At 37.6% G+C, this 17,847-nt stretch overlaps 1 protein-coding gene across 1 annotated transcript in view; it reads left to right on the plus strand.

The window, feature by feature from the left end:
* The window catches only part of CUL3 (cullin 3), a 74,417-nt gene that overhangs the window by 7,353 nt on the left and 49,217 nt on the right, over positions 1–17,847 (plus strand). Inside the window, exon 2 of the mRNA XM_063132214.1 lies at positions 17,549–17,746. Coding sequence (XP_062988284.1) covers positions 17,549–17,746 — 198 coding nt within the window. The remainder of the gene's footprint in view (positions 1–17,548; positions 17,747–17,847) is intronic.

Genomic DNA, 17,847 nt, shown 5'->3' on the forward strand with positions numbered 1-17,847 from the left:
ATTCTATGATTCTATGACAATGGAACCAATTACCTAGGGAGGTTGTGGGCTCTCCCACACTAGAGGTCTTCAAGATGCAGCTGGACAACCATCTGTCAGGTATGCTTTAAAGTGGATTCCTGCATTGAGCAGGGGGTTGGACTCGATGGCCTTATAGGCCCCTTCCAACTCTACTATTCTGTGATTCTAATATATACATCAAAAGATCTGTACCAAAGCATTTTTTCCTGAATCCTGCTATGAAAGAATGTATGCTTTTTAAAATTTCCATTTATAAGGTTTGGTTTATGTGTTTAGAGGTCTCTTGTGGAAAGCAAGAAAAGACTTACATGAGTTTCTTTTGATCAGAAAAGCCAATAGTAGTTTACCTGCAAAGCCAAGATGCTGATTTGCTCACAGGAAGTATTTCTTGTTGCTCTGGATTAATCACTTTGGGGGTTTACATTTGGGAGTACAAAACTAGGCTCAGTCTAATGTCATCAAAGTCTTCACTAACTTGTTTTGTGGATTATAGAAAATACCTGAATAACTTGTTGGTTTTGTGTTTGCCTTTCTGGGTTTAATCATATTAAGGATTCTGTTTTTGGGTGTGTGAGTGTATGTGGAAATGGGGAGACACGTGGTTTGGAGAAAATCTGAGCCCAGATCAGTGAAGAATGCAAAAGGTAGAAGGATATCTTTAAAAACCTCATGATTCTAATAATTTGGATTTTATTTATTTTATTACATTTATATACTGCTCCATAGCCGAAGGTCTCTGGGTGGTTTACAAAGGTTAAAAGACTGAACATTTATTTATTTATTTATTTATTACATTTCTATACCGCCCAATAGCCGGAGCTCTCTGGGCGGTTCACAAAAAACTCAATATACAAAATTTAAAATCATAAAACCATAAAAACAGCTAACGTTTAAAACAATTTTTAAACACTCAGCCAGGCCAAAGCAAGTTCTGGAATCAGTTAAAACTCAACATATGCTGTTAAATGCCTGGGAGAAATAAAAGTCTTGACGTGGCGCCGAAAAGATAACAATGTTGGCGCCAGGTGGGCCTCATCGGGGCGATTGTTCCATAATTGGGGGTCATTACAGAAAAGGCCCTCTCACTTTTGCTGTCCTCCGAGCTTCTAGTGGTGAAGGCAATTGTAACATTTTAAATATGTTGACACTAGCTGGAATATACATGAATTGCCTTGAAAAGAAACATGTTTTTAGGGCAGGAAATGTGTGTTCATATTATTTTCAACATGATTGAAATATTACATCTGTCGTTACCTTAAGAAAAAATAATAGTACAATATAAAGTTAAAGTTTAGAATAATGTAATTTTGACAAATTCAAAGGAGGGCATTTGAAATAGGGTTTAGTTTTCTTTTTAAAAGCCACATTGGAAATACAATTGTAAACTATACCCATATAACAGGAATGGGAAGTAGCATCAAAACAGCTAAAAAAATGATAGATTAATCTAGCATTGATTACCAAAGACAAGTATGTTGATTTTACCAGAAGTATATGCAGGAGAATAAGAATGTGTGGTCTACGTGTTATCTTTATCACTTGTGACAGGTTTTCTGTGCCCACAATGTAACATGTAGCATTTAGTAAACCACCCAGAGAGGTTCAGCTATTGGATGGTATAAAAATGCAAAAAAATAAGAGTTTCATTGGTAGTTCCACCTATTTCTGACAAGAGTACTTGGTAGTGGCACTATGGAAACTCATCATACCAAATGGAAGAGCTGTGTGATCAGTCATATTACATGTTGCGGTCTTAACATGGAAAAGTATCCCACGGAGGTCATTTTCGGCTTTCCTCTGCATGGAAAGGTTAGGTGGACTGGCCCAGGATGTAACAAATGAATAATGAAAACCCACAATAAAATGTTAGAAGAAATCCAAAACATTCATTTTTCAATTCACCTCAACAGAAACAATGTAGAGTTTAAGAAGGGTGAGGTACTTTGTTATTTTTTACAAACAATTATTTGGGTATAGAATGCTGATGGAAGGAAGGAAGGAAAAAGTCACAGTACTTGATAAGAAAGGGGCATGTCTAAAAACACTTGGACAATTTTAAAACATTCAAGTTATTACAGTCTAATCACAGTAAGAGTTCACTAGTTAATTACTCAATAATGTATTTGAGAATTTATGAAATGTTGGGGAATCTTTGGAGACTGAATGGCAAATGTAAGAAGGAAGGTTTGGGTATATTAGTTTCTCTAAGCCTGAAAATGTATTAGAGCAGATAAGTGAGTTCCCACTGGTAAATCAAATTATTACTAGCAGTTAGTATGGCTTTATTCATGAAAAAAGTCATAATAACTTGATTTCTATATGTAATGAAGCAATTGGTTTAATTGACTAGAACAGCATTCCCTAACCTGGTGCCTTCCAGTTGTATTGGACTAGAACTCCCATCACCTCAGCCATATTGGTTGGGGTGATGGAAGTTGTAGTCCAACATATCTGGAGGGCACCAGCTTGGAGAAGGGTGAACTAGAAGAATCAAGTGGACATGCTAAGATTGTGGCACCATTTTGGATGTGATCTTGTAATACTCCTGCTCATCTTAAAGCAAGTATAAAATGTATCAGTACTCTTTAAGACTACTAGTTTTATGGATCAGCATCAAATTGGGAATGGCAGGGATTGGTTCTTCTTAGTCCTCTGCAGTTCAGGAACTTCATTAGTAAAAATAAAAACAAACAAAAACGTAGTATCAATTTTTTAGGATAATAAGAAACCGTAGGGCAAGACAAACACTTTAGAGGATAGAAAATTTCAGAATTATTTCAGTTTGGAGATGAGACTGGAATTTAAGCAACAGAATGGAATTTATTAAGGGCAGATGTATCAAATAATATTCATAGGAATGAAGGACTAAATACGTAAAATGGAATAATCTGATGAGCCTTAAGAATTAATGTGCAGTATTAGATAGAGTTCATGTAGACCAGTCTTCCCCAACCTGTTGTCCTCCAGATGTTTTGGCACTCAACTCCCATCATCCCCAGCCAGCATAGACAATGGTCAGGAATGCTGACAGTTGTAATCCAAAGCATCTGGAGGACACCAGGCTGAGGAAGGCTGGTCTAGAGTAATGTTTCATTTGTCAAACCAAAATGATAGAATAGCAAGGATGTTATAAAATATTAAATTGTATAGTCAAAACCTGAAGTTTGGTTTACCTATTTAAATGATTTGGTAAGGAGAATATTCCAAGTTTTTAATAAAATAAATTTAAGACGCAAAGGTGGCGGGGGGGGGGGGGGCAGTTGTTCATACTGACCACTGTGGAGAGTAAAAGAAACAACAGATTTAAGCTATACAGGGAAAGAACCATAAGAGCAGTTAATCTGTGTGTTTTTTTAAAGTTCTTTTATACTTCTGCAAAACTTGGGGCTCCCCCAAACCTCTTGTGGTTGGATAGTACCTTTTTGGCTTTGTGAGCAAAGACATTCAGAAAATAAATTTGCTATTTGTATAGATGAATGATGATGGGCAGGACTCCCCTGGGAATGTTGTGAATTATACATTCAAATGTTTGAACAAATTTCCTTAGAGCAGTTCTAGAAGGAAAGAATCAGTTGTGTAATGACAGTTGGAATAATGTGTGCTTTACTTGTAGTCTGAAAATGATAAACTCATGACAAGTATCAATTGGGGACAATGAACAATCTCATGCTGTGGTTTTAACAGGTTCCATTAGCTCTTGGATTTTCATTTGAATGTTTGGGAGTTTAGTTCCAAGTGATTTTGTACAGCAAAACTACATCTGAGTCGATAAGAACATATAGCTTTACTGGTTCAGGCCTGTGGTCCATGTACTCCAGTCACTCCTATCACCAATAGCAACTAGCCAAATATCCCTGAGAAGCCTATTTGCAAGAAATGATGAATTTATACTTTCCTTGTTTGTCCCTACTATTTCGTACTCAGGGATATATTGTTTCTAAATACAGAGGATCTGTTTTTAGCTACCCGAGCTAATATCTGTTGATGTATCCTCCAAGAGTCCATCTAGCTAGTGGTCATCTCGACATCTTGTGCTAATGACCTCTATTACTGGATAATATATTAACAACTAGGACCTGCAACAAATTTTGCAGTGTGTAGTGGCCTCTTCCAGGATACTGCATTTCATGATTCTCTTCATCCTCCCAACTGTTTTTCATCCCCCATTCCCTGAGCATGCTCAATTGCACTCTGTGCAATTGAGCGTGCTCAGCCCTAATTGGGCTGATTTGGGGTTTATTCCCGACAATTGAGGTTTTTTCCCCTAAGGCTTCTGCAAACATATTCTGCAAACATATATAATGAAGTATTATTGCTGGTAATGATTAGCTTTGGCAATAGATGGGAAAACATGGGAGTGTATCCAGTGCTGTCCATCCACCAGCAGAATGGACATGACTGTCAGATCAAATTTCTTTTCTCTTCAGCAAACCCCCTTCATGTGCCCCAATCTGCTCTGGAGGATTGGGGGACTTCAGAGCAGATTGTGGGTGCAGTACTGAGAGGACCAGGTAGGAAACTCCCATTACATAAATGGAATTCTGCTTGTGTAATATTGGGTTTACCTCTTAGTCTTTGCTTGTGATTGGAAACATGGCCTACATGTGGTTGAATCTCTAGAAGGCAAAATGCAGATCCTTGACCAAATTTTAATTTGCAGAAGTGTATATGCTGATTCCAATGGAAGTCATGGTAGTTTTGTCTTTAACACAGCCTTGCAGAAGATAAGTATAAAAAAGTAACAGTTGTGTTATAGGGTGGCAAAATTATTATGTTATGTGAACCCAGCAAGTGTGGCTTATGTGAGGATTATACAAACCTTACATAACCCATGGGCTGTTTTAGGATTATGAGAGGGTTGTTTAATCCTCACTTAAACCACCTTTGCTGAGTTTGCCCACCATGATAAGCCACAGCAACCACCCACCATGGGTTGGATATTGCAGCTCATCATGGCTCCAACTGTGCAAACCATCTTATCATGGCATAAATTTTCATGGATGCATCTGATGGTGGGCTCTAGCCCACAAAAACGTATACAATGATAAATGCATTTGTCTTCAAGGTGGAATAAAAGTTTTCTGTTCTGTGTTGCTGGAAAAGACCAAAGTTGCTACCTCCTGGAATAAAAGACAAAATCATTTTTTTAAAAATGTCTGGCTTAGGTTATACAACTCACAACTGAGCTGGAGTGCTTGTTCCTAAATGAATTAAGTGTGTGTGTGTAGGCAGAATAAGGCTGGGAAGCAATGCTTTCATGGGAGCCATTGTTGTCATATGATATAATTAAAAAGGCATCCAACTACAAAATGTTATTCTTGGCTTCATTAAATATTTGACCGTATTTTACTTCATTTCAATAATATTCCAAGCCTAGACTATCCTATTTTGGTCTGTCACCTGGATCAACCCTCAGACAGTTGTGGTGTTTCTGTCCCCAAGAAGCAAGCACATTTTTGTCTCTCTTGCATTCTAATTTGGACTTCTTAATGCCACCAAATATAGATGTGAACTTACCTTCTCTGGCACATTGTGATATTGCAGTGTGGCCAAAGGTAGCATTGAGTTGGCATGGTGTAGCATTTGCATAGGACTTCCTAACTGCTGCTGTTCAGTTTCTTTTCAAATCAGCAGGAGGTGGTTTTTTTATAAGCCACAAAATATAATATGATACCTTTCTGTTTTGCTGGGTACAAATAATTTTCCATCCAGTGAACTTATTTTTTCCTTTTTTCTCAGAATTGCATACAATATGTAAGCTGTGACATAGCCTCTGATATCCTTTATGAAACTTTATTCAGCTTTTACCCTATCAGTGGACACCAGACACTTTCATTCCTTTTTTCTATTAGAGAATTAAGCTTTCTAGCTGCATCCACACTGTTAAAACCAATTCATTATCCTGTTTGAATGTATTACATCTGATAGCTTAGCCAAGCAGTCCCACCAAGCAAGAGCCTTATTGATGGCTTCTCCCGTGCTTTGGAACTTCCTGTTAAGGGAGGCTAAATTGGCTCCCTCTTTGATGTCCTTCCGTTTTTATTCAAGCAGGCCATTGGCACATCAGCTAGTCTGTTGGGTTGGGTGCTATTTTTATTCTTTTATTTTTTTTTAAAAAAAAATTGATTATAAGGTATTTGTTCTGTGATGGTTTTAACTATGTTTTCATTTGAAATTTTCTCTTATATTTTGGTTGGTAACCTTGAGTGCCATTTTCTGGAAGACAGGCAGAGCATAAGTCTTATAAATATGTAAATATCACCAATAGAATCTAACAATAAAAAGTTAGCCTGAATTATGTCAAACCCACTAAATATGCCAAAAACTTCTTGGAGCATTTAATCTCCTAAATCCTAATGTAAGCATTATTCAAACATAGAGTTTGAATAACATTGCAATTTCCCATAGTATTAACTGATGGTGACCTATGTTTTAACATTATCTTTTTGGGAATATTTTATACAGGCACACCACAATTTTGCTCACTACTCTTGCCGTGCCTTGGGTCTTCAGAGATGGGCAAGAATCATCTTGGCAGTTGCAAAATGATCCCCATCCCTTCTCCAGTTTGAGAGGAGGTCTGGGGGGTTTATTTGGTTGCTTTGTTGCTAAGGTTCCCAGGGCACCTAGGCTGTGGAGTGACCAAACCAGCAAGTGTTGTGATCCTTTCCTATAGTGAAGACTAGCTGGGTACCAGACAACCACAATGGACCTGTTCATAAAACACCTTAAGCCATGGCTTTAACCATGGCGAATAAAGCAAACCTTATTCACGGTGGTTAAAGCCATGGTTTAAGGTGTCTTCTGAATGGGGGCACCATTTCGGTGGGCTGGCTAGCCTACCAAAAATTGTGAACTCTACTTACATCAAGGCAGACATCTGGTACCCTACTGGGTTCATAGTAGTAGTAGTGCAAATAAATTAGAGAGAAGAAATGTATGTTTGGTATGAATATTGTGGCGGTTGGGGTATAATTGGTTGATATAATGCATTTATTTGAAATCCGTATTAGGGTTATACCTTTAGGGTTAGCCTTTATTAGGCTAAGTCAAGGTTACAACAATGTACAAACTGTCGACATCACCAGATCTCTTCATCAGGCAAGATGTTTGTTTGTTTATTTATTTATTTATTACATTTTTATACCGCCCAATAGCCGAAGCTCTCTGGGCGGTTCACAAAAATTAAAACCATAATAAAACAACCAACAGTCTAAAAACACAAATACAAAATACAGTATAAAATGCACAACCAGGATAAAACCACGCAGCAGAAATTGATATAAGTTTAAAATACAGAATTAGAACAGTAAAATTTAAATTTAAGTTAAAATTAAGTGTTAAAATACTGAGAGAATAAAAAGATCTTCAGCTGGCAACGAAAGGAGTACAGTGTAGGTGCCAGGCGGACCTCTCTGGGGAGCTCATTCCACAGCTAGGGTGCCACAGCGGAGAAAGCCCTCGGCCTAGTAGCCACCTGCCTCACTTCCTTTGGCAGGGGCTCATGGAGAAGGGCCCCTATGGATGATCTTAAGGTTCGGGCAGGTACATATGGGAGGAGGCGTTCCTTCAGATAACCTGGCCCCAAACCGTTTAGAGCTTTGAATGTTAATACCAGCACTTTGAATCGGGCCCAGACCTGGACTGGCAGCCAATGAAGTTGTAAAAGGACTGGCGTAATGTGGTCTCGCCGGCCAGTCCCTGTTAGTAAATGGGCTGCCCTGTTTTGTACCAGCTGAAGTTTCCGGACCGTTTTCAAAGGCAGTCCCACGTATAATGCATTACAGTAATCCAAACAAGAGGTTATCAGAGTATGGATAACTGTAGCTAGGCTATCTCTGTCCAGATAAGGGCGTAGTTGGTATATCAACTTAAGCTGATAAAAGGTGCTCTTTGCCACTGAGTTCACCTGTGCCTCAAGTTACAGTTCTGGATCCAAGAGCACCCCCAAACTATGGACCCGATCCTTTAGGGAGAGTGCATGTTACAAAATGTGAGGGTGGAGGATGGGGAAATAGTCACTTGAATGTTAAAGTCATGAATGGCCAGATGAAATGTAGGAGGAGGCTGCAGATATTCAAATTATGCTGTAGCAGCTGATGAGATGGTTTCAGGGGACTGCCCCTTGTCTGGTTAGATGAGGAAAATTCGTAGAAAATTCTCTGGAAAATGTTGGCCTGACCTTCCAGGAAATGTGGTCTTCAGGGTTTCTAAAAGAACCATTAAAAATAATGCTCATTAACACTTCCAGAATCAGTCTATCAGATGAGAGTGATAGGAACAATCAATATTAATTGGCCATGAGGATAGTGACAAAGATCCCTGATCCAAATATGTTCATAGGAAACTGCCTTACGTTGGACTGTTTATCAGTCTAGCCTAGTATTAGCTACTCTGACTGGTAATCTCTCTTGAGGATCTCAGGCAAAGTTCTTTTTCATCATCTGCTATCTAATACTTTTATTCGGGGACACCAAGGCTTGAACCTGGTACATTTGTATGCAAAGCATGTGCTATAACACCGAGCTGTGGTCCTTCCTCAAGTCTGCTTCTTGGAATTGAGATTCCTTCTTTCCTTACGTGCTACAAAAGGCTCTCACATACAAGATTAGCTAAACAAAATGAGCAGAACATTTGAATCATGACAATGCTTTCCTGGTTTAATCAATGAAACAGTAATGTATCCTCACTTCAGGGTTATCAGACACTTGCTCAAATGCAACACTTGTAATGTCCATATTTTTCAGGTATCTGCCCAAACTGGGTTTTAGAATAGAGTCTTTTATGTGCTTCCCTCCTTTATTTGATTTGCCTGTTGTTGAAGTGTAGCCTTCACAGTTTGACTTTTTAAAATATCAGAATGGTCTTTAGGTGCTGTTGAGCTACTTTGTGTACTAGTGTACACTTTTATTAACTACTTGTCGTGATTATTAAGTATTGCTAAGTATTGATTCAGAGTAATAGTTTATCATAAGTAAAAATGTGTACAAGGGCTTGAGTTTAAATGTTGCTTAAAATGTGGTAAAAGGAAGATACAGACTTCAATTCTAAACTTACTTAACCTGAGAGTAAGCCGTTTAACTTAATTGGACTTATTTCTAAGTAGACATATATAGGAATGGAGTGTTTAAGCAACTTTGATAATTTTGAAGGAGATAAAATGAGCTGGATACAAGGATGCTTAATTCAGATGGAAATAAACATTTAATTTGTACTTTCATTTTATGATCAGAAACTGAATTTCTCCCAATGAAAAATGAAATAACACATTTGCATTTCTAATGTCAATTTAAGCCTTCTTTAAACACCCACACACCCCTACCCGTGTGTGTGTTAGTGCTGGGCAGAAAATTTTGCCATTCCATTTTCGGCATTTTGTGGGGGTTGGGGGGAAAATGAAAACTCAGGCAAAAGAGTCTGGGAGAGGGGAGAATTTCAGAGAACATTCTCCTTGGGGAGGGGACAGGGTTTCCACATACCTTTTTAAATGTAGCCAGTTGTTTGGGGGGGGGGGGGGTTCTTCTTTCTTTTCAGAACACTCCCAGCAATTTCAGGAGGCCGGGAGTTTTTCCTGGGTGCTTATTGGAGAGGGTGAGGCTGTGCTCCTCCAAATGCTAAGGAAGTGGGGGTATTTTTTTTAATTATTTCCTTTTGAAAAACTAAAAAAAATAAGCCACCTCTGCAACCGGCTACACTTAAAAAAGGGATGTGAAAACCCTGGCCCTCTCCCGAAGGAGAAAATTCTCTGAATTGCACCCCCTCTCCCTGCGAAAGAGGCAGAAAAAAACAGTGCCTCTTGTTCAGGGAGGGAGAAAGTCTCCGAAAATAGGTGGCAGGATTCAGCCCAGCTCTAGTGTATATAGATGGTTGTAAATAATAAGATGACTCAAACTTCTTCCCAAAGTCTTAAGTACCAAGTTTCTGCACCAGCTTGGCAAGGCTGTTTCCAGTATTGTTGTGACCACACCCAGCTCTTATGTGTATAACTCTCCCTTGCATACTTCTGGCTGTGCTATATAGGGAAAGCTTTCCTACCTGTTCTGCAGCAAGTTCACATAACTGGGGCAGGTTGCGCACTCAGCTTATAAAACAATGTGTTGGGGTTTAACCAGTTTTAAAATCCAGTTCATCAGCCCGGCTTGGCAAGCTAATGTTCACACTTTGAATAGTCTCGTTTAAATGAGGAAACTAAAAATGTTCATAGCGTATAGCTATGAACACTAGGTGTATAGGCCATAGTAAAACTGTAAGTATTCCATAAACTATACAAATGATACCAAGTTTTGAAATGTTGTTATAACAAAAGTAGTAGTATCTGAAATCTAGTTGCCTTCTTTTTCACGTGAAGCCTTTTTTTTAATCACAGATGCATAGTTGCACTAAAAACAGGCTGGTGCTCTCATTCTGGATCCCTGTAATAGTGCATGGAGCAAAGATGATATTTCTGCATGAACATCTATTTAACAGCCACTTTATATGCTTTATTTTCCCACTCTCAACTTAATACGATTTGCAAATTCTTTGTGTCAAACTTGAATTTGGCTCTATGGACGCTATGAAGGGAAGGGATATATGCTGGACATTTTTCTTCCTTACCTTGCCTTAGTTATTGGATCCCTGATTCATATGATATCAGGTTCCCAAAAATAACATTAAATTTTTCAATAGAAATGTTTCCTCAAAGCTTCTCAACTATTGAAAAAGAATCTGGTTACTAATTGTTAACTTGCTCAAAACTAAAAGCTTTACAAAGTATACATCCTCATTGAGTCTACTTTCAGGTATCTACTTGGTGTTCTTCTATAATTTGCATGAGCTCTTTTAAAGCAAGCTGAAAAGTGGAAATAAGATACATTTTAGTCAACTTTTGCAATACAGTCAAATGCTGCCCTGTTGATAACTTTCTTGATTTGTAATTGATCTAAGCAAACGTGTCAGCCTATCAAAAATCACAAGACTTATGTAACTAAACATTAGAACAATGTCATAAAGGCTAAACTTAACACCAGAACACTGGACTATGACATTGTCTTTTAATTCTTTACATTTAGGACTTTTATTCAAAAATATTCATTTTTAAGTATGATGTTAGTCTGTGGATTTTAACAAAAGCAATAAATATTGTGCTTATTTCATAATAGGCCTTATAATATTCAGTATTGCCAGTCGTAGCTAAGGCATTCCAGTTCCAGCAACTTTCTCTGCAGGAAAGGGTGGCAGGGAGCTTGCCAGCTCTTGAGGCTGAGGTGCTCCAGGCATCCCAGCGATGAAGCAGCAAGCAACCTCCAGCTTTTCTCCCAACCTTGGAGCTTGGGAGGGGACAGAGATTGCTGCACAACCACCAGGACAATCCCCATTCACCTGTGCAGCTTCAAGTTTGGGAGGGAAGGATGGCCATTTGCCAGAAGGTGGCAGCACACTCCCTGTGGCAAGTGAAAATATGAAAGCTTGCAGTCCTTAGCGTAAGTACTTGCAAGCATGTCACACTGAAATCAGTGGAAATTGCTTCCATGTAAACAAGGTTAGGATCAGGATGTAAGGATTATAAGTGTGCTTGTATCCATGGGAAGTGATATATTTACTTTGCAATTTAAAATTCAGTAATGCAGATTTAAGCTGGAGAATAAGAATCACATTTTTATGATAGATATAACTCTATGACATGTAAAGAATAGACTTTAACATGACACTTGTACAATATAATTTGTTTCCTTTTAGAAAAAAATGTGTTTGTGTTCAGATCCCAATACAATTTCTGCATCGTTAACATGACAATTTATATTTATGTTGTGCAAATTACAAGATAAAACAGTTAGCAAAAATTGCAGGTAAAATTAACAATAAATATAAATTTGTAAATTAAAATTTTCAAGACCAAACAATCTAAAGTGGGTTTAAAAAAAAAAAAAACACCTATGAAAACGTGTTATCTTTTTGGGGTCACATAAACAATGGTACCTATTTTGATTGGCATTGTCTGGTGAACAAGTCAACAGTGTTTTTTCCTTGCCTTTTTGCTTGAGAGCTTTATCTTGAAACGCAAGGATTTGAACCAAGGATATCCTCAGATGCGCAAAGCAAATGTTCTACCACTAAGCTATAGCCCCCTTTAAATAAGAGTGGTGATAGTGGCATTTTTAATGTTTTTGTCTTTTAATATTTTACATTCACTTTAGTTATTGGGTGATTAAATCTTATATACAAGCACCTTCTGGCATTGCATGTCAGCTGGTGGCAAAATCATTCCCTAACTAGTAAGAATAGAGATTTTATTGCTTCTGTTAATTACAGGAATAATTTATATAGGACTTTACAGAAACAAATTGATGTACAAGTTCTTTTCACATGCTCCCACCAAGCCTGTGCTGTAGCTTAGACTGAGCTGCAGTTACTTTTTCACGGCTGTTTGGTGTGCTTTGTGGCTGAGTTTGCATACCAGGATATTCCACATCTAATACTTAAAACATTATTCTTCATGATGTTCTGAAACAATGGGTGTTTAACAAAGCCATGTGATGGAATCAAGCTGCAACAAACAGCCATGTGTAATCTTTGAATTTCTTCAAGGGATGCCTCAACATTCTAATGACATCACAGACTATTCTTATGCCCCTTGGTAACCATATTAGAACTTTGAGTTTGTATATAGGTGGTGAATATATGTTTAATGAAAGCAGTTTTTGTAAAACTATCTAAAATACTTGAAAATAATCCTTTGAAAGGATTCATAGAAAAGCTTTGTAAAGAAAACACGTCAGAAGTAACAGTTTATTGCAAATCTTTGACTTGAGAAAGAAATCTGTAAACAATGTGAGGTATTGCATATTATACACAGAGCTAAACAAAAGTATAGGGAAGCCTCCCATCACCTGTCCACTGGAATGATGTGTACTTAAGCTTCTTCTTGCTCACATCATGCCATAAGCTTGCTAAAAGTGGAGTTCCAATTGTTTCAGAGGTCTCTGAACTTAGTTTTTGTGTTATTATTGTTTCCACAATTCCTTTCCATCTCTGTCAACATTGGTGGCAGGACCTTCGCTATGTAACGGCTGGGCTGCTGAAGGTAATGGGCAGAATTTGTTTTAAAGCTCATGTGTGCCAGGGCTTGATAACCCTGCTATTCAGCTAGATATATGCTGGGCTGCTGTATATGGTGGTGTTAGTGAGGCTTAATCTAAGTAATGACTGTTCGTTTGACATACATTGTTCAGGCTATTTCTATGCATCTGTAGAGAAGACTGTGACTTATGCTGTTATAAACTTCTCTGAAATGAGTATGCATGTATTTATTTATTTAGAATATTTATATACCGCTCCCCATTGAAAAATTTCAGAGCGGTGTACAAGATAAAATGAAAATAAAAACAGAATAAAACAGTTAAAACAAAATTTAAAAGAAGCAAAAACAGATTCAAGGCTGCGTATTAAGGAAAGGCATCTTGGAATAAAGATGTTTTCAGGAGGTGCCGAAAGGAGTACAAGGTTGGCACCTGCCTGACCTCCAGAGGCAGGGAATTCCACAGGAGGGGCGCCACCACACTGAAGGCTCTTCCCCTGGTAGATTCCAATCGGAGGATGGATCTATGTGAATATCTATATGGATCTATGAGTACCTACCATTGGGATCTTGGACAGTTTTGGACACCTATCCTATTTTATTGAAATAATTCAAGTTGCATACCTTAATTTAATCTCAGATTTACTTTTAAATCCCCATTTCATTTTGTTCAGAAATTAGGTGCCTAGCTTATGTGGATGGGATTAAACTATCCAGAAAGGAGAAGATATTACTGTGAGAAACCTTACGACTTATTTCATACAGCATTACTTATAGCCTGTTCTTCTCTTCCTCCTCCACCCACCTCACTTCCTCTTCTGGTATGATTCCTAAGGAGGGTAATTAGATACTTCCATTTTCAACTAACCATGGTTTGTCATTATGTCCAAACAGGGAACTGTAGTTAGCTTTGACCATGGTTTATGCCACCATTCTTTAACCTGGTGGTCTCCGGATGTTTTGAACTTCAATTCCGATTGGCCCCTGCCAGTGTGAGCAGTGGTCATGAATTCTAAGAGCTATACTTCAAAACATTTAGAAGGCAGCAGGTTGGGGAAGGCTAGTTTTTGTGAACACATCCAGATTGTAAACCTTGTTTTGAAGTTGTTCTTTTTGGGCAAACCATAGATAAAACTGATTACAGTTTGTCTCAGTTTGAATGTAATAACAAACTGTAGTTAGTTGAAAATGGGAGCAAATGTTTCCAATCTCCTCATGGCAGTACCAGGGGAGGAGAAGTGTTGGGAGCACACAAGCCCAAGATTTACCCTGCCTTATTCCCATAGCACTGAACTGTGGTTTAACGTTGTGTCAGAACAGTTCTATTGTGTATGTATATTTTTCTTTTAAAATGCACCATGATTTTCCATTGTTTAACAGATTAACACTAAGAGCATTTGATTCCTTGATTTTGATAAATCACAAATATCAGAGATGTGCTTTTGCATTAATGGGATGAATCATGGTGTTTCCTTTTTTATATGAAACCAAAAATATAACAGTAAACATAAGTAAAATATAGCAAGTGTAGATTTAGTCATGGTATACATGTGTGGATGTCAAACTGATTTCTGGCTCCATTTGTTAGTCGGGGTAACCATAATATTAGTAGCCAGGGAGTTCTTACCTGGAAGTTCTAGCATACTTGCTCAAATCCTGTTTGTGGACAGACTTGCTACATTCTTTAGTCTTCAGAACATTTGTTTTGTAAAGACAATTATGGTTCCTGGAAAAAGGAGTTTCATGTCATGCAAGCTTTCCTATCTAAGATTTTAAAGTTAGGTAGCTTATTTTCATGATGCTTCAGTCCCAGTTAGAATAAGTGTTTCTCCCGTGTTCTACTGTATCATATTGTCTTATTCAAAATAGGTATCTACAAATGGGTATTGATCAATCAAATGGTCTTTCAGTTGGCTATTTAAATATGGAACAAAGCTCCATACCTTCTAATTTCTGAGAGGCATGCGTGCTGCTGAATTCTGAAATATTTGGTATCATCAAGGGCTGGAAAATTATGTCTCAAATGTAGTCAGAGGAAATTTCAGGGGTAAACTGTCCAGTCCTATGTCTACTAGGTGACATTTTACTAGATGGTCATGAGGCAGAACGCCCATCAAATTGGGGTTTCATCATTCTGCTCTAGATCTTTTAGCAGAAGAGGCAACAAAGTGTAGTTGCAATCAACATTACAAGCAAAGTAAGGTATGAGAACCTTGAACCCCAGAGGAATTTAGTAGCGCAATGTCTACCCAACTTCCTGAGCCTGAATCCAGTGTACCTTAAGGCAGGTGTAGGCATAAACTAGATCTCTAGATATTTTGGACTTCAATTCCCAATATTCCTGCTCATTGGCCATGCTTGCAGCAGCTTCTGGGAGTTGAAGTTCCAAACATCTTCCTTCTGCTTACCCCTGCCCTGAGGAATGCCTTCTGATTGAGTACTATCTGGCCTGTTAAGTTCAGCCAGGGAGATTCCGCTGGTTTTCATATCCTCCAGAGTTAAATCTGGCTAAGTTAAATCTTTATTTAGTACAGAACAAGGCCTCTTCTATCATGGCATCATAACTAACACACTTCCTACAGAGACCCACATTGTATACTTTTAGGAAGTCAGGGAAAATATTTTTTATTCCAACAGCATTTTGAAACTACTATGGTTGCTTTGTTTTTTTCTATATGAATTTCACTATAAGTTTTTGAATTTGTCTGTATAATTTTATCTTGGATGATAAATGTCCTTTAATAGGAAGGGATTTAAAGGGAATACATTTAATTAATATAAATGAATAAGTAATTATATGGCCAGGTTTGGATGATTATATCTTCCATTTGCCTGTGGATGCAGTCTCTTTCCTCTTCCCTTTGTAGCACACCTGAATGCAGTGCAGAAGTCTCTTAACTATAGTTTGCCATTTTGCCCTAATTGGGAAACTGTGGTTACTAACTTCATCCAGTGTTTGAAGATCCTGCCTGTTTTTGAAACTAGTAACCATAGCTTCCTGGTTCAGATGAAACCGCAAATTCTGGTTAATCACAGCTACCATAATATGAGAAGTGAAGAGGCTCTGTTTGCAGGCAAAAGGCTTAGTTATATCTTGGCTTATTCAGCCAAAATCTGTCTGTATATCTAGCAAAGCTTTGTTGTTCTAATATTAACTGTAAGAGACTTTCTGAGGATAACAGTAATATTGCAAAATTATCCGGGATATGGAAAAGGTATATATTCAAGATTAATCTAATAGGCAACCTCTTCATATAGAGATGCAACAACCATTTGGATATGGTATTGGAGACTCCTATTATAAGATATTGGCCTATTAATATTCTTCATAACAGAAAGTAATAAGCTCTAGTGAAATTGACAGGAAATATGCTTTAAAACAGCAATGCAGGAAATCGTTCTTTCAAAATGCATTGTAAGTATGAGTGGTTACGTTGACCAATAATGGATGTATTTATGTATTACAAGAGCATGAAGGATGGCACTATTAACTGGGTTATTTGTGGGCTGCCAACTCAGTATTAGGGTTACGGTTAAATGGAGAAATGGATTGCATGGATAGGATGAAAGATAAAGTTTTCCTCTGTTGATTTCACTTAATAAAGCATCTATATAGGGTTTGATTATTTATTCCCCTCAGGGTTGTACTTTTCTTTGCAAACATCTGGTTTACTATTAGTTTTGCATAGTGTAAGTTATCTAACATGTGCTTTTCTCACTGGTTTTGTTTGCTTGTTTTATTTAATTTATGTTCTGTTTCTCAGCCAAGATTGGCTCCCAGATGAATAGGATTATTGATAGTGTAAAGTTATACGTTGTTAGTATCACTTTAAGTGTATTTGAGACATTTTTATGGCCATATGCATATTTCAGTAAACTAAAAACAAATGATTCACTCATGACTCAGATCAGTACCTTTGTTACACATTGTTTCACAGCAATAAGAGTTAGCTGAGCCTCTGATAATACCATGAGACTTACATTACTATTGCTATGTACGATAATGTGGGGGAGGAAAAACTGGAGTGGTACATCAATATTTCAGGGACTCAACAAAATGCTAAAGTCTGAGATTATATCTAGTGAAACAGTGCTGGTTTATGCATGTATGTCACTTGTTTTTGCATCTGTGGTATAATACCTGTGACAGCTCATTTGTATGTGCAAATCACTGCTTGAAGCTGAAGTCATCAAGTGGTAAGGATGTGCATGTGAATCAATACTATATGTTATAAAGAAATCCCTTGCACCTTAAAGATATTTCTTTGCACTATGAAGATCTGTTAGTACAAACTGCTTGATAATTAGTCATGTAACTGATATGCGTTCTTCACCTATCAGTCTAGAACTTCTGATAACTAGGTAAATTTGGGTTATAAGTGATACAGCAGTTTTGAAAGAAAAATATTTATGAAAGCTACCTCAAACCAGTGATGTCTGAATTATTATTTTTCCCCTTTGCCTTTACAGATGACCATGGATGAAAAATACGTAAACAGCATTTGGGATCTTTTGAAAAATGCAATTCAAGAAATTCAGCGTAAGAACAACAGTGGTCTCAGCTTTGAGGAACTGTATAGGAATGCATATACTATGGTATTACATAAACATGGAGAGAAACTATACACTGGACTACGAGAAGTGGTTACTGAGCATCTTATAAACAAGGTATCTGAGTGCAATCAACATCAAATGCAAGTTGAAAGCATATATAGAAGAAATTACTTAAAGCATATGGATGCCCTTAGGGAATCATATGCAAAGTCCTG

The sequence above is a fragment of the Elgaria multicarinata genome, chromosome 8 (genome assembly GCF_023053635.1).
Source record: "Elgaria multicarinata webbii isolate HBS135686 ecotype San Diego chromosome 8, rElgMul1.1.pri, whole genome shotgun sequence".
In the NCBI taxonomy this organism is placed as follows: domain Eukaryota; kingdom Metazoa; phylum Chordata; class Lepidosauria; order Squamata; family Anguidae; genus Elgaria; species Elgaria multicarinata.